Source organism: Ochlerotatus camptorhynchus, unplaced genomic scaffold (assembly GCF_037179485.1).
Source record: "Ochlerotatus camptorhynchus isolate MF236.1 unplaced genomic scaffold, CSIRO-AGI_Acam_v1.1 ptg000084l, whole genome shotgun sequence".
NCBI classification, from domain to species: Eukaryota; Metazoa; Arthropoda; class Insecta; order Diptera; family Culicidae; genus Ochlerotatus; species Ochlerotatus camptorhynchus.
Genome location: NW_027040574.1, coordinates 3,470,989 through 3,493,757, shown reverse-complemented (window position 1 = coordinate 3,493,757; position 22,769 = coordinate 3,470,989). Strand labels below are relative to the sequence as shown.

Genomic DNA, 22,769 nt, shown 5'->3' with positions numbered 1-22,769 from the left:
AAAAGCAGACCAGAAACCTAGCCTTTCGTGATGCGAAAGCAACGGTCTATCAGTGGCCGGAAAGAGTTGGAACCGGTGGGCAACATTGTTGGAGACCGACTATAGAGGATGATGAATAGACTTCTGTAGTTTGTTTTGTGTGAGTTGCAGAATTATTTGAATTAAGGGTACTGATAAACTGCCTGTTTCTCTTGAGCCCACTCTAGAACCTACATTTCGTAGTTAGATCTATGAGTGAACTGGTGGTCTGGTGTCTCTGGTATATTCAATTATAGACCTTTTTTGACGTTTAATCAGCTTTCTCTATCTAGCACCTGTGATGGATCGCTTTTTTGGGGCTTTTTCATTACTTTTTATTGTAGAATGCTAACGTAAAATTCAGTTGGATTTTAAGTTAATTCCTCGTAAAATCGATAGTTTAATGCTATTAATCTCATTATCAAAATGCAAAATTTCCCCACCACAGAGCCACACTCTGTGTTTTCACTGAAGCTGCACTCAAGAGCGCTCTCAAGTGTATCTTGAGTAAAAACACAGAGTGTAACTCTGTGGTGGGGAAATTTTGAATTTTGATAGGGAGATTAATAGGACTAAACTATCTTTTTTTTAAGATGGGTTAACTGAAAATTCAATTGGATTTAATGTAAGCATTGTAAATTAGAAAGGAACGAGAAAGTTCCAAAAGAGCAATCCATCCCTGTCTAGCACACATCGATGAATGGACGGTTTGTTTTCCCACTAATCTGTTTCCCTCTTGCTCGCACTCGTTCGCTATAAATGGTACAGTAGTGTGCGACGATTAAACGTCAAAAAGCTCTAGAGGATGTTCCTGAATATACAGTCAAACAGCACGTAATATTGTGAACAACTTCAATGGCAGTTGTCCAGCAGTGCTCCCATTTTATTTACAACAATCCAATGCCTACGAGATTGTGCCGAAGGTGTGTCGATGGATGTGCCCAAGATGTGTCGAATCTAATTTCGGCACAATGTGCTGAGTGACTTACCCCTTGATTCAAAGGGAAACATGTTTGATTCAGGGCGTATCAATTAACAAGACGGTATTTTAAGAATCTCTGTAGTTTTCCTAGGAGATTGAATTGGAGTTATTTAGATTTAACTTTAGAGTCCTTTGAACTCATCTTAGAAGTGCTGTGGACTTGCCCCCGAAGTCCTCTAAAATGTTCCTAGAAGTTCAATCTACAATATATAGCAAATAAGGGCCCATGCATTAATTATGTCATGCTAAATCGAGGAGAAATTTACCCTCCCCCCCTATCGTGACGTTTTTCCTATACCTAATGCATTGCTTGTCACAAAATCTTAGACCCCCCCCCCCCCTAGAGCGTAACATGATATATGCATCAACCCTAAAGGAAATTCATGTTCACACGAGTACCTCCAAGTGAGAGAATTATCAACTCATGCGTCTACTATTCGGAGGAACTTGTTCATCCGAACAACTTTGCCGAAGACACTAACTTTCTAGATTGCCTAGACGTCAAGATATATCAAGTATTGGAAATTCATGTTCACTCTAGCGCCGCCTAGTGAGAAAAATCTGAACTCATTTGTTTACCATCCGGAGGATCTTAGTCAGCTGAACAACTTTCCCGGCGACACTAATTTAAAGATTTGAAAAATTCAAACCCCAAAAATGACGATCACGGCTTTATTCACGGAGATAAACGCGTTTGAAGATTTGAAAAAGTCAATGCTTTGCGACGATAAAAACACTAGTAATCAGTATACAACATAGATCAAGGATTATCATTTTTTTTTGTTACACATCATGATCAGCAACAAACATTATAATCCACTGACATGAGAACAATCATTGTTTAATATACCTCGAAATCCCGGCCATCTATGAAGTTGCTGTGCGGCAAAGTTGTTAGATAATCAAAGCCTTTTAAATCGTGGTCAGATTAATTCAGAATTCTGCCACCATGCAGCGCTAGTGTGCATGTGAAATTTCAAAGAGTGCTATATCTCGAAATCCTGGCTATCTGGAAAGTTTCGGCAGAGTTGTGCAGATACCCAAATTGTTTAAAACAGTGAGCAGATAAGTTCGGAATTCTGCCACCATTTGGCGCTAGTGTGCATATGAAATTTCAAAGTGTATTATATCTCGTGATACTGTCTTTCTGAGACGTGGCAGTCTTCGGAAAAGATTCAGATAGCTAAAGCCTTTCGAATGGTGAGTAGAATAGTTCAGTATAGAGAGGGTCTAGTATAAGAGAGGAGCTGACTGGCTTGTTTAGAGCCAAACGAACTGTCAAAGCCAGAGCCAATTGAGCAGCGCCTATCTTGATTGCATTGATAGTGTTGCTAGAAACAATCTAGGCTTAGGTTGCCATGGCAGTTAGTTTTAAATCCGCTTCTCTCTTATACTAGACCCTCTCTAGTTCAGTATTCTGCTGGTACATTACATACATTTACTTGTACAACATCACATTTAAGATAAGACATAATTAACAATAGTACGCCAAAGTACTCGGTTTGCGGCTGCCGCTCTGCATCCTCGGTCATGCCCAATGCTCGCTAGATCTCGCTCTACCTGGTCCGCCCATCGTGCTCTCTGCGCTCCACGCCTTCTTGTGCCAACCGGATCAGTAGCGAACACCAACTTTGCAGGGTTGTTGTCCGGCATTCTTGCAACATGCCCTGCCCACCGCATCCTTCCGCCTTTGGCCACCTTCTGGATGCTGGGTTCGCCGTAGAGTGCAGCGAGCTCGTGGTTCATTCTTCGCCGCCACTCACCGTTCACCTGCACACCGCCGAAGATCGTCCTTAGCACACGTCGCTCGAAAACTCCGAGTGCTTGCAGGTCCTCCTCGAGCATAGTCCATGTCTCGTGTCCATAGAGGACATTTGGTGCGGGGGTACATTTGGTGCGGGGGTACATTTGGTGCGGGGGTACATTTGGTGCGGGGGTGAATCTTTTTTGACCGTAGTCTCTTCTGGAGCCCGTAGTAGGCACGACTTCCACTGATGATGCGCCTTCGTATTTCACGACTCACATTGTTGTCAGCCGTCAGTAAGGATCCAAGGTAAACGAATTCCTCCACTACCTCGAAAGTATCCCCGTCTATCGTGACATTACTTCCTAGACGAATCCTGTCATGTTCGGTTCCGCCTACTAGCATGTACTTTGTTTTTGACGCACTCACCACCAGTTTAACCTTTGCTGCTTCGTGTTTCAGGCGGGTGTATAGTTCTGCCACCGTTCCAAATGTTCTTGTGATAATGTCCATGTCGTCCGCAAAACACACAAATTGACCGGATTTCGTGAAAATCGTACCCCGGCTGTTGAGCCCGGCTCGTCGCATTACACCTTCTAGAGCGATGTTGAAGATTCGAATGAACTGGATAGTTCACTTGAAACCCTAACGCAGTTTTGCACACCGTCCATCGTTGCTTTGATCAGTCTGATCAGCTTCCCAGGAAAGCCGTTCTCGTCCATGATTTTCCATAGCTCTGTGCGGTCGATACTGTCGTATGCCGCCTTAAAGTCCATGAACAAATGATGCGTTGGGACCTGGTATTCACGGCATTTCTGGAGGATTTGCCGTACGGTGAAGATCTGGTCCGTTGTCGATCGGCCGTCCATGAAGCCGGCTTGATAACTTCCCACGAACTCGGTCATTTTAGGTGATAGACGACGGAAGATGATCTGGGATAGCACTTTGTAGGCGGCATTCAAAATGGTGATCGCTCTGAAGTTCTCACATTCCAAATGGTCGCATTTCTTGTGAATGGGCCGGATTACTCCCTCCTTTCACTCCTCCGGTAGTTGTTCTGTTTCCCAGATCCTGACTATCATCCGGTGCAGACAGGTGGCCCCAACTTTTCTGAGCCCATCTTGATGAGTTCGGTTCCGATACCATCCTTACCAGCTGCTTTGTTGTTTTTGAGCTGCTGAATGGCTAACGATAAGGGAGGCTGTGTTTGAAAAAGGTGTTACGAATGGCCATGTTCTTGGAGGCGGCGAAATCGATGAGTCGTAGGCCGCTCCCGTTCGTCAGCTGGTGGGCACTGAACTTTCCAATCGTCGGTCTGAAATCCTCCTCCTGGCCTACCTGAGCATTTAGGTCTCCTATGATGATCTTGACGTCGTGGCTTGGGCTGCGATCGTACTTGCGGTCGAGCTGCGCGTAAAATGCGTCCTTGTCATCATCAGTGCTTCCGGAGTGAGGGCTGTGCACGTTGATTACGCTACCGATCACGCGCTTGTGCATTTCGCCCATCACGATGAAAGCTGTGCCCAGCTCGCGTGTGTTGCCGCAACTCTGGTAGATGGTATGATTACCTCTAAACGTTCGCACCATGGATCCTGTCCAACACACCTCCTGCAGCGCTACGATGCCGAATCCGCGGTCCTTCAGTAGATTGGCGAGTATTCGGGTGCTCCCGATGAAATTGAGAGATCGACAGTTCCACGTGCCGAGTTTCCAATCGCAAGTCCTGTTTCGTCGCTGAGGTCGTTGCCGTTGGTCTTGGTTCGTATTCCTCTGTTTTCCGTTGCAATGCTTTTTTACGGCCACACCAACCTCCTGACTTCCCGGAGGACCAGGGTGCACAGTTGTGCGTAGAGTCCTTCACTGGCACTCGGACGTAGATCAGCCGCCCCTAACATGGGGAACAGACGCTGTTGTGAGCCGCTCCTCCTGGAGAACAGACGCTCAGGCTTGACGAAGCAAACACCCCCTTCCCTGTCAGCCTATAACCAAAGTTCCCACCGGGGTTGGTTACCCGATCTTCCCTAAGGTTGCTCACAGTTCCCGGCCGGTACCACGGAGAGGTAGGGATAGGAGTTGCTGGGAAGAGGCTAGTGATCTCAATGGGATCTGTATTGCGCATTACCCAGCATTTACCGACTCTGCTAGTACGTGGCGCTAATGTAAAAATGGAATTTCAAAGTGTGCTATATCTCGAGGTCCTGACTATCTGGGAAATTGCTGAATAATTTTGTCGTAGACAGCTAATTCCTAAATGCAGGGTAACCAGTGAACCGGGAAGTCCGGAAAACCGGGAAAAAGCCGAGAATTCTAAATCACCGGATAAAGCTCGTGAATGTTGATGGAAAATCGAATTCTATATTCTAAAAATATAACATTCTGGACCATGATAAAAAGATCCTTGTAGTGAACTATGTTTCCAGAATACAGTCACTTTGAAGAACTATTTACCTTTCAGTACTCGTGCCAACTTTTATAACACAAACACTCGCGTATTGTAAAATTTTAAGACGAGTTAAGAAGAAAAGCAGGAGCCATTTGCTCAAAATTATACAAAGGGTATCTTTATTTTAAATGTCAACAACCGTTCGCCAATCCTTTCATTTCAAATCGTTAACATGGAGACGCACAGTTGTTGAAACTTCAAATGAAAACCGTTTCTGTCTATAATAAAAACAAAGAAGATCTCTAAGGACCTAAAATTGTAGATTTGATAAACCTTCTTACTCAGGCATAAGATCAGATTAGTTAGTTATCTTTATTAAGGAGACTTTCAGCCGAACGCTGGTTCGTCTCCGAAGATCAAATTGTGTCAACCAGAATACGAATACTGCCTGTTCGTCAAGAAGCATAACTTAATTAATAATTCTGCTTTCGCAGCAACCAAACGTGCCAAACCACCCAGAATCATGTAAAAACAAATGTCTCCTCCTCTGCGTCCGTCCGTAGGTCAACAGCGTCATTGAACTCGAACCAAAACTAATTTCTCAATTTCTACTCACGAGACTCCATAGTCCACACTCCGAACCACGTTGCCCAAGTCCGTCCGCGAACCCAAACAACACAACCGATCTCACATAATAATATTCTCAACTATCCAATTGTAACTGTCCGTCCCCCTCACCGTACACCCGCACCATGACATTTGTCCCGGAGGCAAGCTCCCTACCTCGCACCGCACGTAACAGTAGTAGTCAGTCAGCATGACAACGTGACATATTATGACTAGCGGCAAAATAAATGGTTCGAAATTTTTCAACTGCCCTCAAATGCCGTCGAGTGACTCCCCATGCTACAGACAGACTTCCAGCCAGCCGCATCATCGCCGCATCGCAGCATGCCCTGCGTTCACATCGCTCGATGGAGATCGTGATCTAATGCAAAAGATTTTGGAAAATCTCCCACAGCAACTACGCGCGCAGTCAAGAAGGCAGTCGGTAGAAATCGTGATGACACCAGATCACTGCACTTAGAAACTAATTATGTTTTCAAAACCGGTGACACAGACCGATGCTGATGCCACGGTGACACGATGTCACGAACTGCGCTGCTGGCTGTCAGCGGGCGTTTGCGCTTTCACTAATTGAGATTTCTGCTTTCCACACCTTTTCCGACCGGGTTTGGGGAAAATCTGCGCTCGCGCTCCAAGTCCGGAAAAGTCCCTGAATCTTGCAGGCAGTTATTAATCTTATCGTCACCTTGTGTTGCATGACAAACAAAAAAAAATAGCAACCCAAACACCCAAGCTGGAGCGGAATTTTTCAACAAAGTATAAATGCTTAATTTTCGCGTCCTGTCCCACCCGATCCTCCTCGTCTGCTAACGATTAATGATCACCCGGAGCACTCCATTCGTCAACAACATTAATCTTCTTATGTGCGAATCGTTCTCTCCTCCCGCAAATGCAAAGCAAATGACAATTTGGTAAACTTGGAAGACCAGAAGAAAAAGCAGGCGACGATGGAGATTACTGCTAGCACTGGAACCCGTGTGAAAACCAGCCCAGGTTCCGCAACCGAATCCGTGACCATTGGCAAAGTATGCGGAGCATGTTTATCAACAAATAATTAAACGACAATATATTCCCGCTCACGCACGCGGCACGATGACAACATATCCCCCTAAATGCCACCCACCGGCACGCCCAGATGACGGCCGCACCACACGGCATGCTGAGATTCGAAAACAAGGTACGATCAAAAAGCCCTAACGGGTCGTCAAGGTGTGAGCTGATGCGACCGGCGCTGCTAATAGGGATAACGTGCATTTCACTCACCATGTAGTCCTGAGGTGACGAGAAACTGGATGCCGAGCTGCTGTCGGTGAGAATGTCGGGAATCTGTCGGATCGGTGGTGTTTCCTGCAAAAAGAGCAGATGGAAAATTTCGGAATCAAATTTGGCTATATTCAAAGTTGCCTCGTTAGGGTTGGGGTTACCTCTAGCAGTGCTTGCAGACTGTCGATGTACTCGATGGCATTGCGCAGGATTTCCACCTTCGGTAACCGCTGGTTCGGATTCGTGCTGGTCCGGCGCTTCAGTACTTCGAACGCCTCGTTCACCTGCAAGGGATGTTGAGCTATTAGGTGGGGGAAACTGGACACAATTGATCCCGGCCCCAGAAAGGTTTTTGTCTATACATAAGGAAATGTTATGGTCATATTTGTGTCAGATTGTGGCTCTTATGGATGTAATGTCGGCCTAAATGCTCCTAATTTGGGCCCATACATAAATTCAGCAATCGACTAAATTTTCAATAGCGACCAAAAATATCCATTAGTACCGTCCCAATCTTGGTCCCAATGACGTGTTCATCTAGAGAAAATTGATAAATAGCAGATTTTTAGCGATGGGCCCAATCTTAGATCCATAGGCCAACATTAGAGCCATTTCCCCTACCAATTCAATGATTGTACTTATTCGTAAGGCCTGAACATACTCATTACAGCTAAAATACTACTTTTCGAAATTAACTATAATATATTATAATAATAATTTTTATATGTAAGATGCAAGAAGAGGAGGTAAAGATTGTGTATGACACATAAAACCAGTAAATTTTGCTTTCAGTGGGTCACAATTAGCTATTTTAGCTGTAATGAGTAATCGTCATTAGTAATTACTATTCGTTACAGCTAATCGCCAATTGTGACACTCTGGAAGCGAAATTGACAGGTATTATTTGTCATACACAATCTTTCCCTCTTCTTCTTGCAACTTACATAAAAAAATTATTATTATAATATCATATAGTTTCATAATTTCGAAAAGTAGTATTTTAGCTGTAATGAGTATGTTCAGGCCTGCTTTTTAGTCCCTCCCTTACCTCAGTCGGTAAAGGCGCAGTTACAAAGCAAGACCATGCTGGAGGTGGCTGGGTTCGATTCCCGATCCGGTCTAGGAATTTTCCGAGGTTGGGAAATTTCTCGACTTTCCTGGGCATAGAGCATGATTGTACTTTGACACACAATTTTACTAATGCAGAATTGTAATAAATAATTCATTAAAAAAAAAAGAGTTGTTACTGTATGCTTAGTTCCTATAGTTTGGAGTTCATAAAATAAATGGCAAAATTCATGTTTGTTAGCGTTTGTTAGCTGATTCTCGGTAAGTTTTTCAATGTGATCCAGCAAAATAAAATGCCGAGCTGCTCGGTAGTGCCCATCCCGGCAAAAAAGATTAAGTGGGTATGTGGTAAGGATATGGCACCCCTATCTCTACTAATAACTTGTAGCTATAGTTGATAATAGAAGAGCTACGCAGACTGAAACCAAAATCTAACTGTCTTAACCGTTTACCTATCGAGCATAGTAGACAAACTGAATCGGTTGCGTGGGAAGTATTGTTATCGGAAATAGAGGAAACTTTCACAACCCAGGTGAAGTAAACCCTAATAAACAAATACCATAAACGAACTGTATCCCGGATGGGTAAACTATCCCACAAATGATTTGGATTATACTCCAAACACGTCGAAGCTCTCTTTTATGGTAATTTTTATTAGGGAAGCCCTCTAGTTAAAGTATGAACGACTGTCACCACAAAACGGAAAAAAAAGCTGTTCCAATCGAGCAAAGCGGTGCATTTTGACGATTCGATTGGAACAACTTTTGACAGACGTCCATACTTTTACTGTAGGGCTTTAAGGTGAAGTCATCCGAGGTGTAAACAAAAACAAAGGTTGCGTGCCAAGCGTACTCTTCTATTATCAACTCTGGCCATAGCGAGCATAGACGTGGGCCCACGCTCTGGGCCCTCTCGGATTGATATTGGAGTGGAGATCATTACTCCAACATCATCGCTAGGGCTAACAGAAATCTGGGATTCATCTTCCGCATTTCGAAAGAGTTTCGCGACCCGTACTGCTTACGATCACTGTACTACCATAGAGGTAACTCTAAGACAAGTAGGTCCCGAAGCAGAGCTGCCAGGTGGTTTTATAAAAAATCTGTATCCACTCTATTAAAAAATCTGTATTTTCTGTATTGACGATTTTTTTCTTAATTAATCATGTTTTGTTGTTTTACAAATACAGTGCATACAAAATAACCATAAAAAGTGCTGAACCACCTATTCAGGCTATCGTACTAACCATACGGGATATAATTGCGCCATTTGTGATATCGTCCGTACTTATTTATAAGAGTGATATGAAGCCGTTTGAAAATGTATGGAGATTTTAGTTTCTATTCATTATCTTCCTGATAAGCAGTTTTAAATGCAAAAAAGTGCACGAGTTCATTACTATTTGATATTTTTAATATAGATGAATACAATTAATTACATCATTTGTGTGGTAGTTACACCGAAAAGTCGAGAGATGTCGCCCCGTCAGTGCTGGTAAAATCATTTTTGCAGTATGGAGAATATCAGAAAATTCGCAATTTCTTACGAAATACATTTTCAATGCAAGTAAAATGTTTACGAGTACTTGTATTTGTACCATTTTAATGTGCTCGGGCACTTTTCTTGTATTTAACATACATGCTTATATTGGAAATATTCAATTAATACTGTAAATCCCCATACAATCTCAAATCGTTTACTACCAGCTCCATATGCATCCGAAAGCGGTTGGTCCTCTGGTTGAGAATGCTGTCAAAAACACCATAACATGATTAATTGTCGATGGAAATTTGATAGGTTCCCGAGCAGAGGGTGAGAACAAAATGAAAACAAGAATTATGTTGTTTTCATTATTCCTGATAACTCAAATTGATTTCATTTTGATGGAGTTGATGGCTAACAGAACAAAAATGAGAGCTAAAAGATATGCGAAGAATATCAAAATTATAACATGTATTGATATTAGTGTAAGTGCTAGTGTCTTTGTTTCGAGTATTTTTTAGATTATCGTTGTTTTTTGTTTAGTTCCGTAATAGTGTAAAAAATGGCAGGTAATGTTCGTGAGTGTTGTGCAGTTTTCTCCGTTGTCAAACTCCCTAGTAGGCAGAGGTAGGACAGCTTACTGTAGAACGCAACAATCCACCCCACCGAGAATTACAAAAACCCGCCACCAGATGGACAAACAACTGCCTGTTGGGAGGCCATGGGGGGTGGCGATAGAGATGGCCATTTTGAATGGACGATAACGGGCACGACAAACTGGCGATGAACGACGAATGGCCCGGGTCACTGGCCGACAGCCTGGAGCAGTGACCCAATGACTCACTCAACTCTGAAATTAATAATGACTGATCGTAAGACCACCAGCGAAAACGGTTTATCAAGAAAGCAAGCCAGCTAAATTGACGCAAGTAAGAGTGGAAACAGTGAAAAAGTGTGAGGAGAGAGTCAAGGACAGCAGGACCCCGCTGTATTTAGTACAAATTACCTGTACGCAGTGAAGTTCCGGTAGACGTACCGGAAGGTTACACCGTCATTGCCTGCCGGCCGAGTTCGTCACCAACTCACAGGCCCAGGAAGAGTAACCTGGTGCTCGTCATCGCCACCCCGTACAGCAAGCGCGCGAACGAGATACACGACGAGAAAGTGGAGAGGAAGCGGACGTCGACCGAGGACAAGCGGTCGACAATCGAAGACACATAGTGGAGGTGTTGCGAGGGGCCCCGACGAAGAAACCTGGTCAGATAGATTGTAAGAAAGTGGGAGAATAAGGTAGTAAAGAGGGAGAATAAAAGTTCAGGAAAGTGCAATAAATGTCTATTCTTGAGTAGTGAAGTGCTTGTGGAGTTTTTTCTGTGTGTCACGTGCGATCATTCCCTGCCCGCGTAATTGCAATCGGTAAGCGTGCCGACCCTGAGGCCATTGGAGTCAGGGAGTCTCGAAAGTGCTCCTGACTAAGGTGGCTGACACTTACATTAGTGAGAACTGCTTGATAACTTATTTTGATATAGATTATTTTTTCCCAAGCATTTTATAAAAATCTGTATAAATCTGTATTGTAATTTAAAAATCTGTGATAAATCTGTATTCTGTATCGGGTCTGTATTAAGATTAAAAAATCTATATAATACAGATAAATCTGTATAAATGGCAGCGCTGTCCCGAAGAAACGTGCTCAACTTTTTGGCTCACCTCTGGTACTATCTTCGGTCCCAAGCTTGTCAAATCACCCCTCGAAACATAGGAAAAACCAATAACCCCTCATTTTATCTGTCAAACTTTAGCAAACTATAGCGAATCAAAACAAACATTGCGTAGTACTAGAATTTCGACTAGAATAGGGTACGTTAATCGTTTGCTTGGGACCAATAGGCTACTAAAGTGGTGAGCCAATTTAAAATCGTTAGTTTCGTATTGATTGTTGGTACTACTCCCTTGTAAAGGGTGATACGGTCAAAATTTGGTCAATATCAACTTGACGTATTTCTTTCAATTTTGCATTTAAAAAACCTGAACACCCCTCATTTTGAAGGTGTGTGTGTGTAGAATGTTGCTCCTATTTTGATTTTGGAATTCACTCTTCAGTTGTCAAAATGCCGTCCAAGCAAGAAGAGCAGCGTATCAAAATTTTGCTCGCGCATCGCGAAAATCCGAGCTACTCGCATGCAAAGTTGGCAAAATCGCTAAAAGTTGCCAAATCAACCGTTACAAATGTAATTAAAGTGTTTGGGGAACGTTTGTCGACAGCCAGGAAGTCTGGATCGGGGGGAAATCGAAAACCGGAAGCCGCTGAGACGACAAAGAGAGTTGCCGGTAGTTTCAAGCGAAACCCTAACCTCTCTCTCCGAGATGCCGCAAATAAGCTGGGTGTATCGTCTACAACCGTGCATCGAGTCAAAAAACGAGCCGGACTATCGACTTACAAAAAGGTAGTGACTCCAAATCGCGATGATAAACAAAATACGACGGCCAAAGCGCGATCCCGGAGGCTGTACACGACGATGCTGACGAAGTTTGACTGCGTGGTAATGGACGACGAAACCTACGTCAAAGCCGACTACAAGCAGCTTCCGGGACAGGAGTTTTATACGGCAAAAGGAAGGGGAAAGGTAGCAGATGTTTTCAAGCACATGAAACTGTCAAAGTTTGCAAAGAAATATCTGGTTTGGCAAGCCATCTGTACCTGTGGCTTGAAAAGCAGCATTTTCATAGCTTCCGGGACTGTCAACCAAGAAATTTACGTGAAAGAGTGTTTGAATAAACGTCTGCTGCCTTTCCTGAAGAAACACGGTTGTTCCGTACTGTTTTGGCCGGATTTGGCATCTTGCCATTACGGTAAAAAGGCCATGGAGTGGTACGCCGCCAACAACGTGCAGGTGGTTCCCAAGGACAAGAACCCTCCCAACACGCCAGAGCTCCGCCCAATTGAGAAATACTGGGCTATTGTCAAGCGGAACCTAAAGAAGACCAAAAAAACTGCTAAGGGCGAGCAGCAGTTCAAGGCAAACTGGCTTTCTGCGGCGAAGAAGGTGGACAAGGTGGCTGTACAAAATCTGATGGCAGGGGTCAAGCGTAAGGCCCGGCAATTCGGATTTGGAAAAGCGGAAGCCTAACTGAATATTTTTCCTGAATTTTATACTAATTGAACTTGAAAAAGAAATTTAATTTGATTTTTTAAATAAACGATTTCACCGATTTACACGCGTTTTCCCTTGACCAAATTTTGACCGTATCACCCTTTACGTTCCGGGCTAGAATCTGCTTCTGTCGTGTGGAGTCCTCACCACGAGGTCTGGATAAAAAGGATAGAAGCAGTTCAATCACGATTCGTAAGATACGCGCTCCGGTTCCTGCCTTGGAATAACCCAAACGATTTACCAACGTACGAGAGTCGCTGTCGCCTGCTAGGAATGACAACTCTGGAAAGCAGGCGAAGCCAACAGAAAGCAGTATTTGTTGCTGCTGTTAGGAAAAATTGACGCTCCCTACATACTCTCTCGAATAAACCTTGGTATTACACCCAGACAACTCCGTCAACGGCAGATCTTGAGGCTTAACTTTCAGAGGACCGATTATGCTCAGAATGAACCTATTAGGGCAATGTGTGTTGAATTCAACCAAGTTTTTTTTATATATTTGATTTCAATGTGAGTATTAATGTTTTCATTCAACGACTTCGATCAATGCTATAGTGTTAAGGGTGCCTAGTGTAAGTTAATTCATGTAGACCGTGGTTTGTCCGATGAATAATAATAATAATAATAATAATAATAATATGTAATCACATTTTTATGCTGGCTACAAACATATGGCGGCTTATCAGGCCCTTGGTATATGGTCTCTAAACCAAAATGTTTTTTTTAACAACAATCTTAAATAACACCCCCAATGTTCGAAATTTTTAAAATATGAGTTGATGGTGTACTCGACTAGACTAACAACCTACAATTTTGAAAAATAGATCGGTTTTTATATATAATCTGAAAGAGCTTCATTTTCTGAGAACAGCGATATTTTTTTTCGAACCCACAAACTTTCATCTCGATTTTTAAATCAAGGTTTAAAGCAAAATAATAACTTCACTGTTTGATACTAAACTGACAAACTGACATCTCGCTCCCATACAAAGTGACAAGGTGATTTTTGCAAATGTAATCGTACTTATTTAAAATAGTTCCAGTGTACCAAAATTGATGAAATTTTGGGTTTGGATTCCATTTTTAATGCAGATTACGAATATGCATTTACCTCAATACCCTTAAAGAACCCAATTAGAATTTGCGCCACTAAATTACATGAACGTGTGTCCAATGAAATCTATATGATTTTTCACATAGAAATTTTGATGTTATGTGATATTCAGATAAATATCATTATTTTTGTTTTTGAATAAATATTCTGTGCTTTCCTAATAGAAACTACGTGAAAACTTTTTTCAGTGTAGTGCTCAACCCTATTCCAATGTGAGGAGAATTACAGGTAATCGCGCACAGGCGATTAAAACAAAATACGACCGTCTAGCCAGCGTCTCTTCGCGCAAAGATCGACAGTTTCTTATGGGATTTTTAGTAAAGAGCTACATAATCACCGTCAACGCCAATGAATGCTATTTATTTGTTATCAATATTGAATACAATACACACAATACAGAACAATACCATAGAGGCAACTCTAAGACCAGAGGGTGCCGAAAAAACGTGCTCAACTTTTTGGCTCAGCTCTGGTACTATTTTCGGTCCCAAAAAAAATCCATGAACCCCTCATTTTATCTGTCAAACTTTCAAGGCGAATCAAAACAAACATAGTGTAGTACTTTAATTTCGACTAGAATGGGGTACGTTAATCGATTTGCTTGGGACCAATAGGCTAGTCAAGTATATGAGCCAATTTAAAATCGTTAGTTTCCACCGGTTGGAGCTACAGAATCTGCCCCTTGGAATCTATTAATGTTGGCAGTCTTCTTGATATGATGTCTTTGATCTAATTCTTAAATAGGAACTTGAATATTCCTTCCAAGCATTCTCCGAAGCTGATACATCAGCGGCAAAAGGTGGCATTTGTTTTTCAACTCATCATTTAAGATTGCGTTACCAAATCATCATTGCTTTCCGTCTGCCTTGCCCCTTAAACAACTTTTATTTTATTTGCAACAAAAACAGATCCCATTTCTGCCAAAAAAAAACAGCTTTATTGCTAATTTTTAAGGGATCATGGGAATTCCGGGGAAATAACTTTTAGAATTTCCGATTCCCGAGTTAGTTGATTCCCGAGAAATTTAGAAACCCTAGCTACAAGGGACTTCTAATTATAGTTCCAAGAAAATGATGAGGAGAATTCAAATGAATTGAAAGAATTTCAAGTATTTTCTAAAAAGAATTCCAAGTTTCCTTGGGTAGAATTCCAGGATAATTCTTAGGAGAACTCGATGGAAATGTACAACATAATTCCAAACGAATCCTTAACGTATTAAGGATTACGAATTCTGAGGACAATTCCGCAGCAAATTTATCGGAGAGCTGCAAAGAAATTCGGTGTCGAATTTAAATGGGATTCCCTGCACCGTTCATCATCGCAATTTCACTAGTCAAAATATTAGGATTTTTGCAAATGCACGTAGTTCAAACTACTACTTGTTCTTTGGTGTAGAGAAGCAAGCAATGTCTAAAAATTACAGATTTAACAAACATCGTAAATCGTAAATCACGCGAAGCGTGATATGAAAAAAGACTCCCCAAAGAAACACCTTAACCGAAGACAACATATTAAGACGACTGGCAACTCTCGCGTTTTCTTCTACGACCGCTATGTGACATGGATAATCGCGTTATCTACCGTACCAAGGTAAATTCCTGGAACCAATTTGATAGCACAGACTCCCGTCTTCGAAAAGAGGTTTGTGAATTTGCTTATTCTACTACGCGTTGCTTCCACATTCGCTCTAGTGCTACTGTATCTGGCCCTTGGATTCTAACAAAGTTGCCAGTTTTCTTGATGCGATGTCTTTGTCTTAACGCAATGCCTTTGAGAATTTTAATGGAAATCGAAGAAGGCTTCCATGAGAATTCTAAGCAACATTTCAAAGAATTCTCAAACAGAAATCCAAAATAATTTAAAGGAATATAAAAAATGGCTCTAATGTTAGCCTATGGATCTAATATTGGGCCCATCGCTAAAAATCTGAGATTTATCAATTTTATCTAGATGAACGCGTGGAACGGTACTAATGGATATTTTTGGTCTCTATTGAAAATTTAGTCGATTTCTGAATTTATGTATGGGCCCATATTAGGGGCATATAGGTCGACATTACATCCATTTCCCCTACTATTTAATTTTTGGGAGAATATTTATAAAGCGCTAAGAAAAATTCCAAGAGAATTTTTAGAACATTTCAACAAAGAATTTCATGAGTTTGTAGATAATTTCTAGCGTGCTATGAACGAAATTTATACCAGAGAAAGTATCAAGATTGAGAGTTGGTTGGAAATGCTAACATGAAGCTTTAGTGTGATATTTTTTTAGCTAGAGAATGATCTTTAGAAGAGGGTAGGTGGATAGTTCCGTTAGAGTACGGCAGTATGAAAATTTAATAGAAGTTGAAAATGAGCGAAGGGCCATTAATGCGACAGTTTTTTTTAAAGATAGACGCACATTTTTGCCTAACCCGTACGATGTACACTGTACACAAACATCATCCTCTGATCGAATGAAACCTCAGACCATTCAAAACAAATCACCGAAATCGCTTTTTCGAATAATACCTGCAACGGATGACGGTTGTTTTGAAATCAGATGATTTTCCTCTAGAAAACAGGATGAAAATTGTTATGAGAAGGGATAGGGCCTTCAGTTGAAATGCGTAATGCTCTCTGCAGAATGACTGTCATACTAAATGGAAATGCATATGGTTTTGGTTCAGCCCCATAACGCAAATCATTCAAAACGATGATGTAAATAATTCTATCGAATGTCATTTGCTGATCTGAGCTGACAAAAGAGGTGGAAGCTGTTTCGAACATAGGTAAAGGATGAAAACCAATGTTTGGCTAATTCGTGGTGGAGGCTTCCTTCACCACGAAAACATTTTGGATCCATAATGGAATGGCTTATTATGGCTATTCAGCATAGAAATGTAGATAATCAAATTATAAATCCAATTAAAAGCACTTGCATGTAATACTATTCTTAAATGTTTGTCCTCTGAGTGCCGTATGTTTCATAGCAAATTTTCAAACGAAAATCATCCTGTATTTGGATGACAGTCATATGGATGTTCATCATCTAACGACGAATTCAACCATAAGAAAATCATCCGAAATTCGAATGCATATTGTTAAAGGGCTCGAGCAATGCAATAATCATTCGAAGTATTGCGGATGTTTTGGTTCAGTGTACGCGGAGACTTGAAGTATGTCTCCAAGTCTACAGGCAAAAAAATGTGCGTCCTTCTTTTGCTCATAAACTGACTGCGGTTGTGGAATAGTTCTAGCGACGTTTTCATCACTACCTAAAGCCCCACGTTGCGAGAGCATTTCCAGTCGATGGTGTGTTATAATGCAATTCGACAGTGAGCATGCATAAGGGCGTAAACGCGATGATCGATTCTCTTCGTCGATTTTCTCTTTTGTTAATAACTCGCTAGAACTAACGTTTCTCGGTGCATTTGCTGTTGCTTTTGATAGCCAATACAACCTGTTACTACTCTGCATTGAACAAATTCTAGAAAATGGTTTCGCTTAGCTGTAGCAATGCAAAGAGAAAATCGATGAAGAGAATCGATCATCGAGTATATGCCCTTATGAATGCTCACTGTCGAATTTTTCTTTACCCAACTATTGTGTTGGTCCTCTCGTCATGACCAACGTGATCATCTCAGAGAGAAAGCAGTAGGGTGGTTGTTGCGTGCTGTACCATCATCAGCATTGTTGACGGCTACTCCCGCCTTGAGTTGTTACATTCAAAGTGTTTTTTATGTTACTTCATACGCGAAGTTAGCGATTTTCAGAGTTGGTTGGAAATGCTAACATGAAGCTTTTAGTGTGATAATTTATTAACTAGAGAATGATCTTTAGAAGAGAGTAGGTGGATAGTTCCGTTAGGGTACGGCAGTATGAAAATTGAATAGAAGTTGAAAATGAGCGAAGGGCCATTAACACAACAGTACTTCCAGTCTCCGCGTACATCGTACGGGTTAGGCAAAAGATGTGCGTCTAAATTTAAAAACTGAAGCATTAATGGCCCTTCGCTCATTTTCAACTTCTATTCAATTTTCATACTGCCGTACTCTAACGGAACTATCCACCTACTCTCTTCTAAAGATCATTCTCTAGCTAATTAATTATCACACTAAAAGCTTCATGTTAGCATTTTCAACCAACTCTGAAAATCGCTAACTTCGCGTATGAAGTAACATAAAAACACTTTGAATGTATCAAGATTAGTTTTGAGGAAATTCTTGAAAAAAAAAATTGTGTAGGGTTCTGAAAATAATTACGATGTAAACAAATTTTCAAGATCTAAGATACAGCAAAAATTCAAGTTCTAGATTTGGGAAAGTTTTTACAATTACGAGACCTGTGTGAATTCTCATACTAAGAAGAGATTTTACTATCTCAGTTCATCAGGACTCTGGGGCACGGTTATATGAAATGCCGGGCTTAAAACTTAAAATAAATCATATTCCTTTGGATTTGGATGATTTTGGATCTTCACATATTGTCAAAATCTTGGACTTGTATAAATTTTTGAAACTTAAGGTTTAATGTCGTTCAAGATATTCCACACTGAGCAAAAATTAAATATTGAAGACTTAATTTTTTTTCTCTAAGATTCATAGGCTATAGGAAATGCTTTTTCAATACTCTCAAATTCTCTTTCCTTGAAGCTTGATCGCTTCACTCAAGATTTTTTAATCCTGTCCCCACTTTTGCTCGAAATTACCATTTCAAGTAGTTGAGTGAAATTTGAATTCAGCATTTCGTTTGTCCGCAATTCGATTTGTCAAATGAGCGGTTCGATCTATCAAACGGGCGATCAGATCTGTCAAACGAGGTGAGACGCAAACCAAGTCAATATAAATTGTACGTGTGTACGTGTCCTTGCTTACGATATGACGCGATCGGATGCGTAGATGGCGGTAGTGTTTAATGTATTTTAAATATGGCATCTTGGGCAAGAATTTGAATGTGGCTTCTATGAGCTGTCACGTCGGTTCGTCGGTGGTTATCCCTAATAAACAAATACCATAAACGAACCTTATCCCTGATGGGTAAACTATTCCACAAATGGTTTGGATGATACCCCGAACACGTCGTTAAGCTCTCTTTTATGGTTAATTTTATCAGGTATATCTTCAAACGCCTTCACAAAACATGAAATGTCTTCAAAATGTCTTCGAATTCAAAATGTCTTCACAGAATTTTAAATATCTTAAAATTAAACACAAATCTTCAAATTTTACATTCCTGGCCCTCATTACCGTTTTGATGGTTCCCGTATTCACAACCAAAGGCTGAAACGATCGTTTAGTTTTAATTGGATTCGTCTATATAGCAAAGGACCAAGCGCAATGACAGCGAAAGCGGAACGGCAGCGGCAGCGGAAACACCCGATCTGAGTAAGCCTACTTGTCGAATTGAAAACTAGTTAGAATCAAATCGACTTCGGTTAGGCATATTGACGTCATTTGTGACAACTGTCAAACTTGCCGTTTCCGTTCCGCTTCCGCCCACATTGCGTTTGGGCCTTAATAGATAACATACATAAATAAAATAAGACGTACTCAAATACGTATCTGTCATGGATACCAAAAAGAATTAAGTGGAATTAAATGGAAGATAATCGTTTTTGCTGTTTTATTTAAGCATTCCGCTAACAACCCAATTTCATTACTTCAAGATAACAGACGTTGGGGTTCAACATGATGGCGCTGGCGTTGCACAACTTACACTAGACTCTACGGACAATTTCATAGAACCTAGAGAGCCTGAATTTATAAATATTAAATTTGACAGGTCTTCTACTCGATTTGAATAACTTTACTTATGACTTTGACAGATAATCGATTGTTCCAATTTTGACAAGTCGTCTCTTTATAAATTCAGGCTCTTTAGTAGACATCACTGATATGCATCTGTTTTGTTTTTATTCAACACAGCTGATGTGATGACAGAACGAGGGAAAAGCAACTTGTAAGAAATGCATCAACGAGGGATGCTCCGGTTACAAATTAATGCTTGGGAATGTACACGGAGAAACAAATACTACCTAAAATTTGAGTTCTTTTTACTTTATGTTGAGTTGAGCCTCTCACTTGCACTCGTTATTGTTGTCAAAAACTGGAACGAGATACTCGACCCAACGATATACTTCAGCTCAATAAGTTACTTTTGAGTAAATAGCATATTCTTAAATTTACGTGAATTAAACTTAATTTTGGGTAGAATATACTTGAGGCCCAAACGCAATGTGGACGGATGCGGAACGGAAACGGAAAGTTTGACAGTTGTCCCAAAAGACATCAAGATGCCTAACCGAAGTCGATTTGGTTCTAACTAGTTTTCAATCCGACAAGAAGGCTTACTCAGATCGGGCTTTTCCGCTGCCGCTGCCGTTCCGCTTCCGCTGTCATTGCGCTTGGGCCTTTAAGAGTAAAAGGAAACTACTATATGTGATTTACTCAAATTTGAGTAATTGGCCTGAACCCGGAAATTGAGGGAAAAGTACTTAATTTTGGGTAGTTTTTCATCTCCGTGTACATGATGAAGAGTTTGAAGAATTTTCTTAAAAGAGTTATGTCTGTTTGTCTGTGGATAGATTTCGTAGGGAAATTCGAAAATCTGCTTATGCTGTGTTCCATTTGGTGAATTTTCTCTTAAATTTGATACTTCGACAACAAAATGTTGTTGATCAACCGATTTTAGAGAACGTGTCTCTCAAAACTAATTATTTGTCTGTCAGAAATAAGTTTTCTATTCTAGAAGGTTTATTTGAATATTTTTCTTCTGTCAAATTCAAGTGAAAATTCACCAAATGGAGTCTTATAGTACGTTCAGACTACAGAGTTATAGCATGTTATAGCGCTATCTTGATGGTGGTTTCTGTGTTGCAATTATTTGACAACCGTTATAACATGTTATAACTCTCCAGTCTGGACAGCGTTTTAGGCTGTGTTCCATTTTGTGATTTTTTTACTTAAATGTGTCACTTCGAAAATAAATACTAACGGTACTAATGGATATTTTGGTCACTATTTAAAATTTAGTCGATTGCTGAATTTATGTATGGGCCCAAATTAGGGGCATTTAGGCCGACATTACAACCATTCCCCTTATATGATTTGTAAGATGTTGAGGCTTAAGGTGTTGATTGCACTGTCGCGTTTCTTACAACGTTTTGGTCAACACATTTTGACTATTTTATGTTTATTTTTAGAGTGAGCGGTAAACGAAACCTTCGATTGAGCTTGGTTCTCCATTCACCGCTCATGGGAATGTAAACAAAAGTTATTTGTTTCTGCAATAATGTGTATAACGTCACAAATCATTAGCAGGCATTTAAAATGAGTGAATTAATCGGTAAAATGTATGTTTAAAACTTGTTTTGTGAACTTTTTCAGCAAATTTTGAAAAAAATGAGTGGTGATTGAAGGTCGAGCGGATAACGCGCACAACACGGTAATTATTCAGGAGCAAAATGGATGAAATCCTCGAAAAATTGCGAACCTATTGCATTTATTTTGGAAAAAACACTATTTTCGAGTAAATGGACGTGAGTGAATCAAACTAAATTCAAAATGCTTGGAGTTTTGAAAATTGTAATTTTTTTCTACTATGGTTGAACTTATGCCCCACCTTACTTCAAAACATTTGGGAAACGTCAAAGCCTGCATCAACCTTTACCATTTTCTGCACAGACTCATATTTTGGAGTTATGAATCAAACTGGAGGGTGGCCTTGCTTTCGGTAAAATATGTAACGGCAAGTTGAGAATGTTTGAAAAATCATTACTCAGCAATTTACTGATATATTGTAAACCTATTGATACCGAACTACAATTGATGGAAAGTGTCACATTGCTCCATCTGTTCCCCAGCAGCATACACACACAAAACTGACCTTCCTCAACCGCCGCCTCTCGCGCATCGTGGCCGCTTTCCGCCTATCAACCGTAACGCCCTTCTTCTTACATGCCTTGCAAGCCCACGCCAGACACGGCCTATTCGGGCTAGCCATGCATCCCGAGGCCGGTGCCAGCACGTGCGTTTCCTCCGAACTGCCACTATTATCGTCGTAATCGTTCAACTGCAACTGCTTCTGCCTGATCTGCAAGTGTTGTATGTTCAACTTCAACTTCTGCTCAGCCGTCAACCCGCTCCCGTTGAACCCACACAAGAACTCACTATCACTTGCTCCCCGATGCATAGCCCCAACAAACCCGACACCACCCATAAATCCACCACGTCCCATCCCCATGTTTGCCGTATCACTCTTATGCTCCATTTCGTAACCCTGCTTCATCATCGCTTGATTCGTCGCCGCCACCACGCTCGTCGTTGATGTGGTCTTTCTGCAGAGATTCTTGTTGAACTTGGTCATGGTCGGACAGCCAAAGGCTCACTTTCCACAGTGTACGCTCTCAAACACGCACTATCTTCACTTTCTTCGTCTTCGTTGTCAAAGAACCCACGTGCACATTCCTTTCCACCTTTCCACGATCCACGCTCTCAACACCGCGCGAGCATCATCCGGTAACCATCGACGACGAAATCCACGATCAGACTAAGGAACGGCTTGCTTTGATCCTAACAGCCAAAACACGGCACCAGCACGGCGGATCAGTGCGCGATCGCAAGCAACATGCTCGCGTGTTTGTCACATTGGTGACACTACTGTATCTGTTTTCCCGTAAAATTTTCCTCACCTACTGTGTGATGAAGAGCAACATAAACGAAAGAACACTTGCGACACTTTTCCACGTGCGTGACAAATTCGAATCTGCTTCTTGGTGGTGGAGTTTTTCCTCTTGTCTTTTCCTGCATTTCTGGAGGCGGGACTTGGGAACGATCCTCCCATCACCCGACGACGACGACGACGAAGAGGATGCTATCGTGACGGCGTGACACGCAGATGATCGGAAAAGTCTTGTTGGAATTGGACAACTTTTAATGCTTAAAGTATGTGTAT

The 22,769-nt window shown here is 41.3% G+C and overlaps 1 protein-coding gene across 2 annotated transcripts in view; it reads right to left on the bottom strand.

Annotated features, from left to right (window-relative positions):
• nau (nautilus) overlaps positions 1 to 22,448 on the bottom strand; it is a 49,746-nt gene extending 27,298 nt beyond the window's left edge. Inside the window, exons 1-3 of one of the 2 annotated variants that reach the window (XM_065218234.1) lie at positions 21,702 to 22,448; positions 7,179 to 7,301; positions 7,018 to 7,101 (exon numbers count right to left, since the gene is read on the bottom strand). In XM_065218234.1, the coding sequence (XP_065074306.1) occupies positions 7,018 to 7,101; positions 7,179 to 7,301; positions 21,702 to 22,181 (687 nt within the window). In that variant the 5' untranslated portion in view covers positions 22,182 to 22,448. The remainder of the gene's footprint in view (positions 1 to 7,017; positions 7,102 to 7,178; positions 7,302 to 21,701) is intronic. The other variant, XM_065218235.1, reaches the window with a different exon arrangement.
• Positions 22,449 to 22,769: the final 321 nt, after the last annotated feature.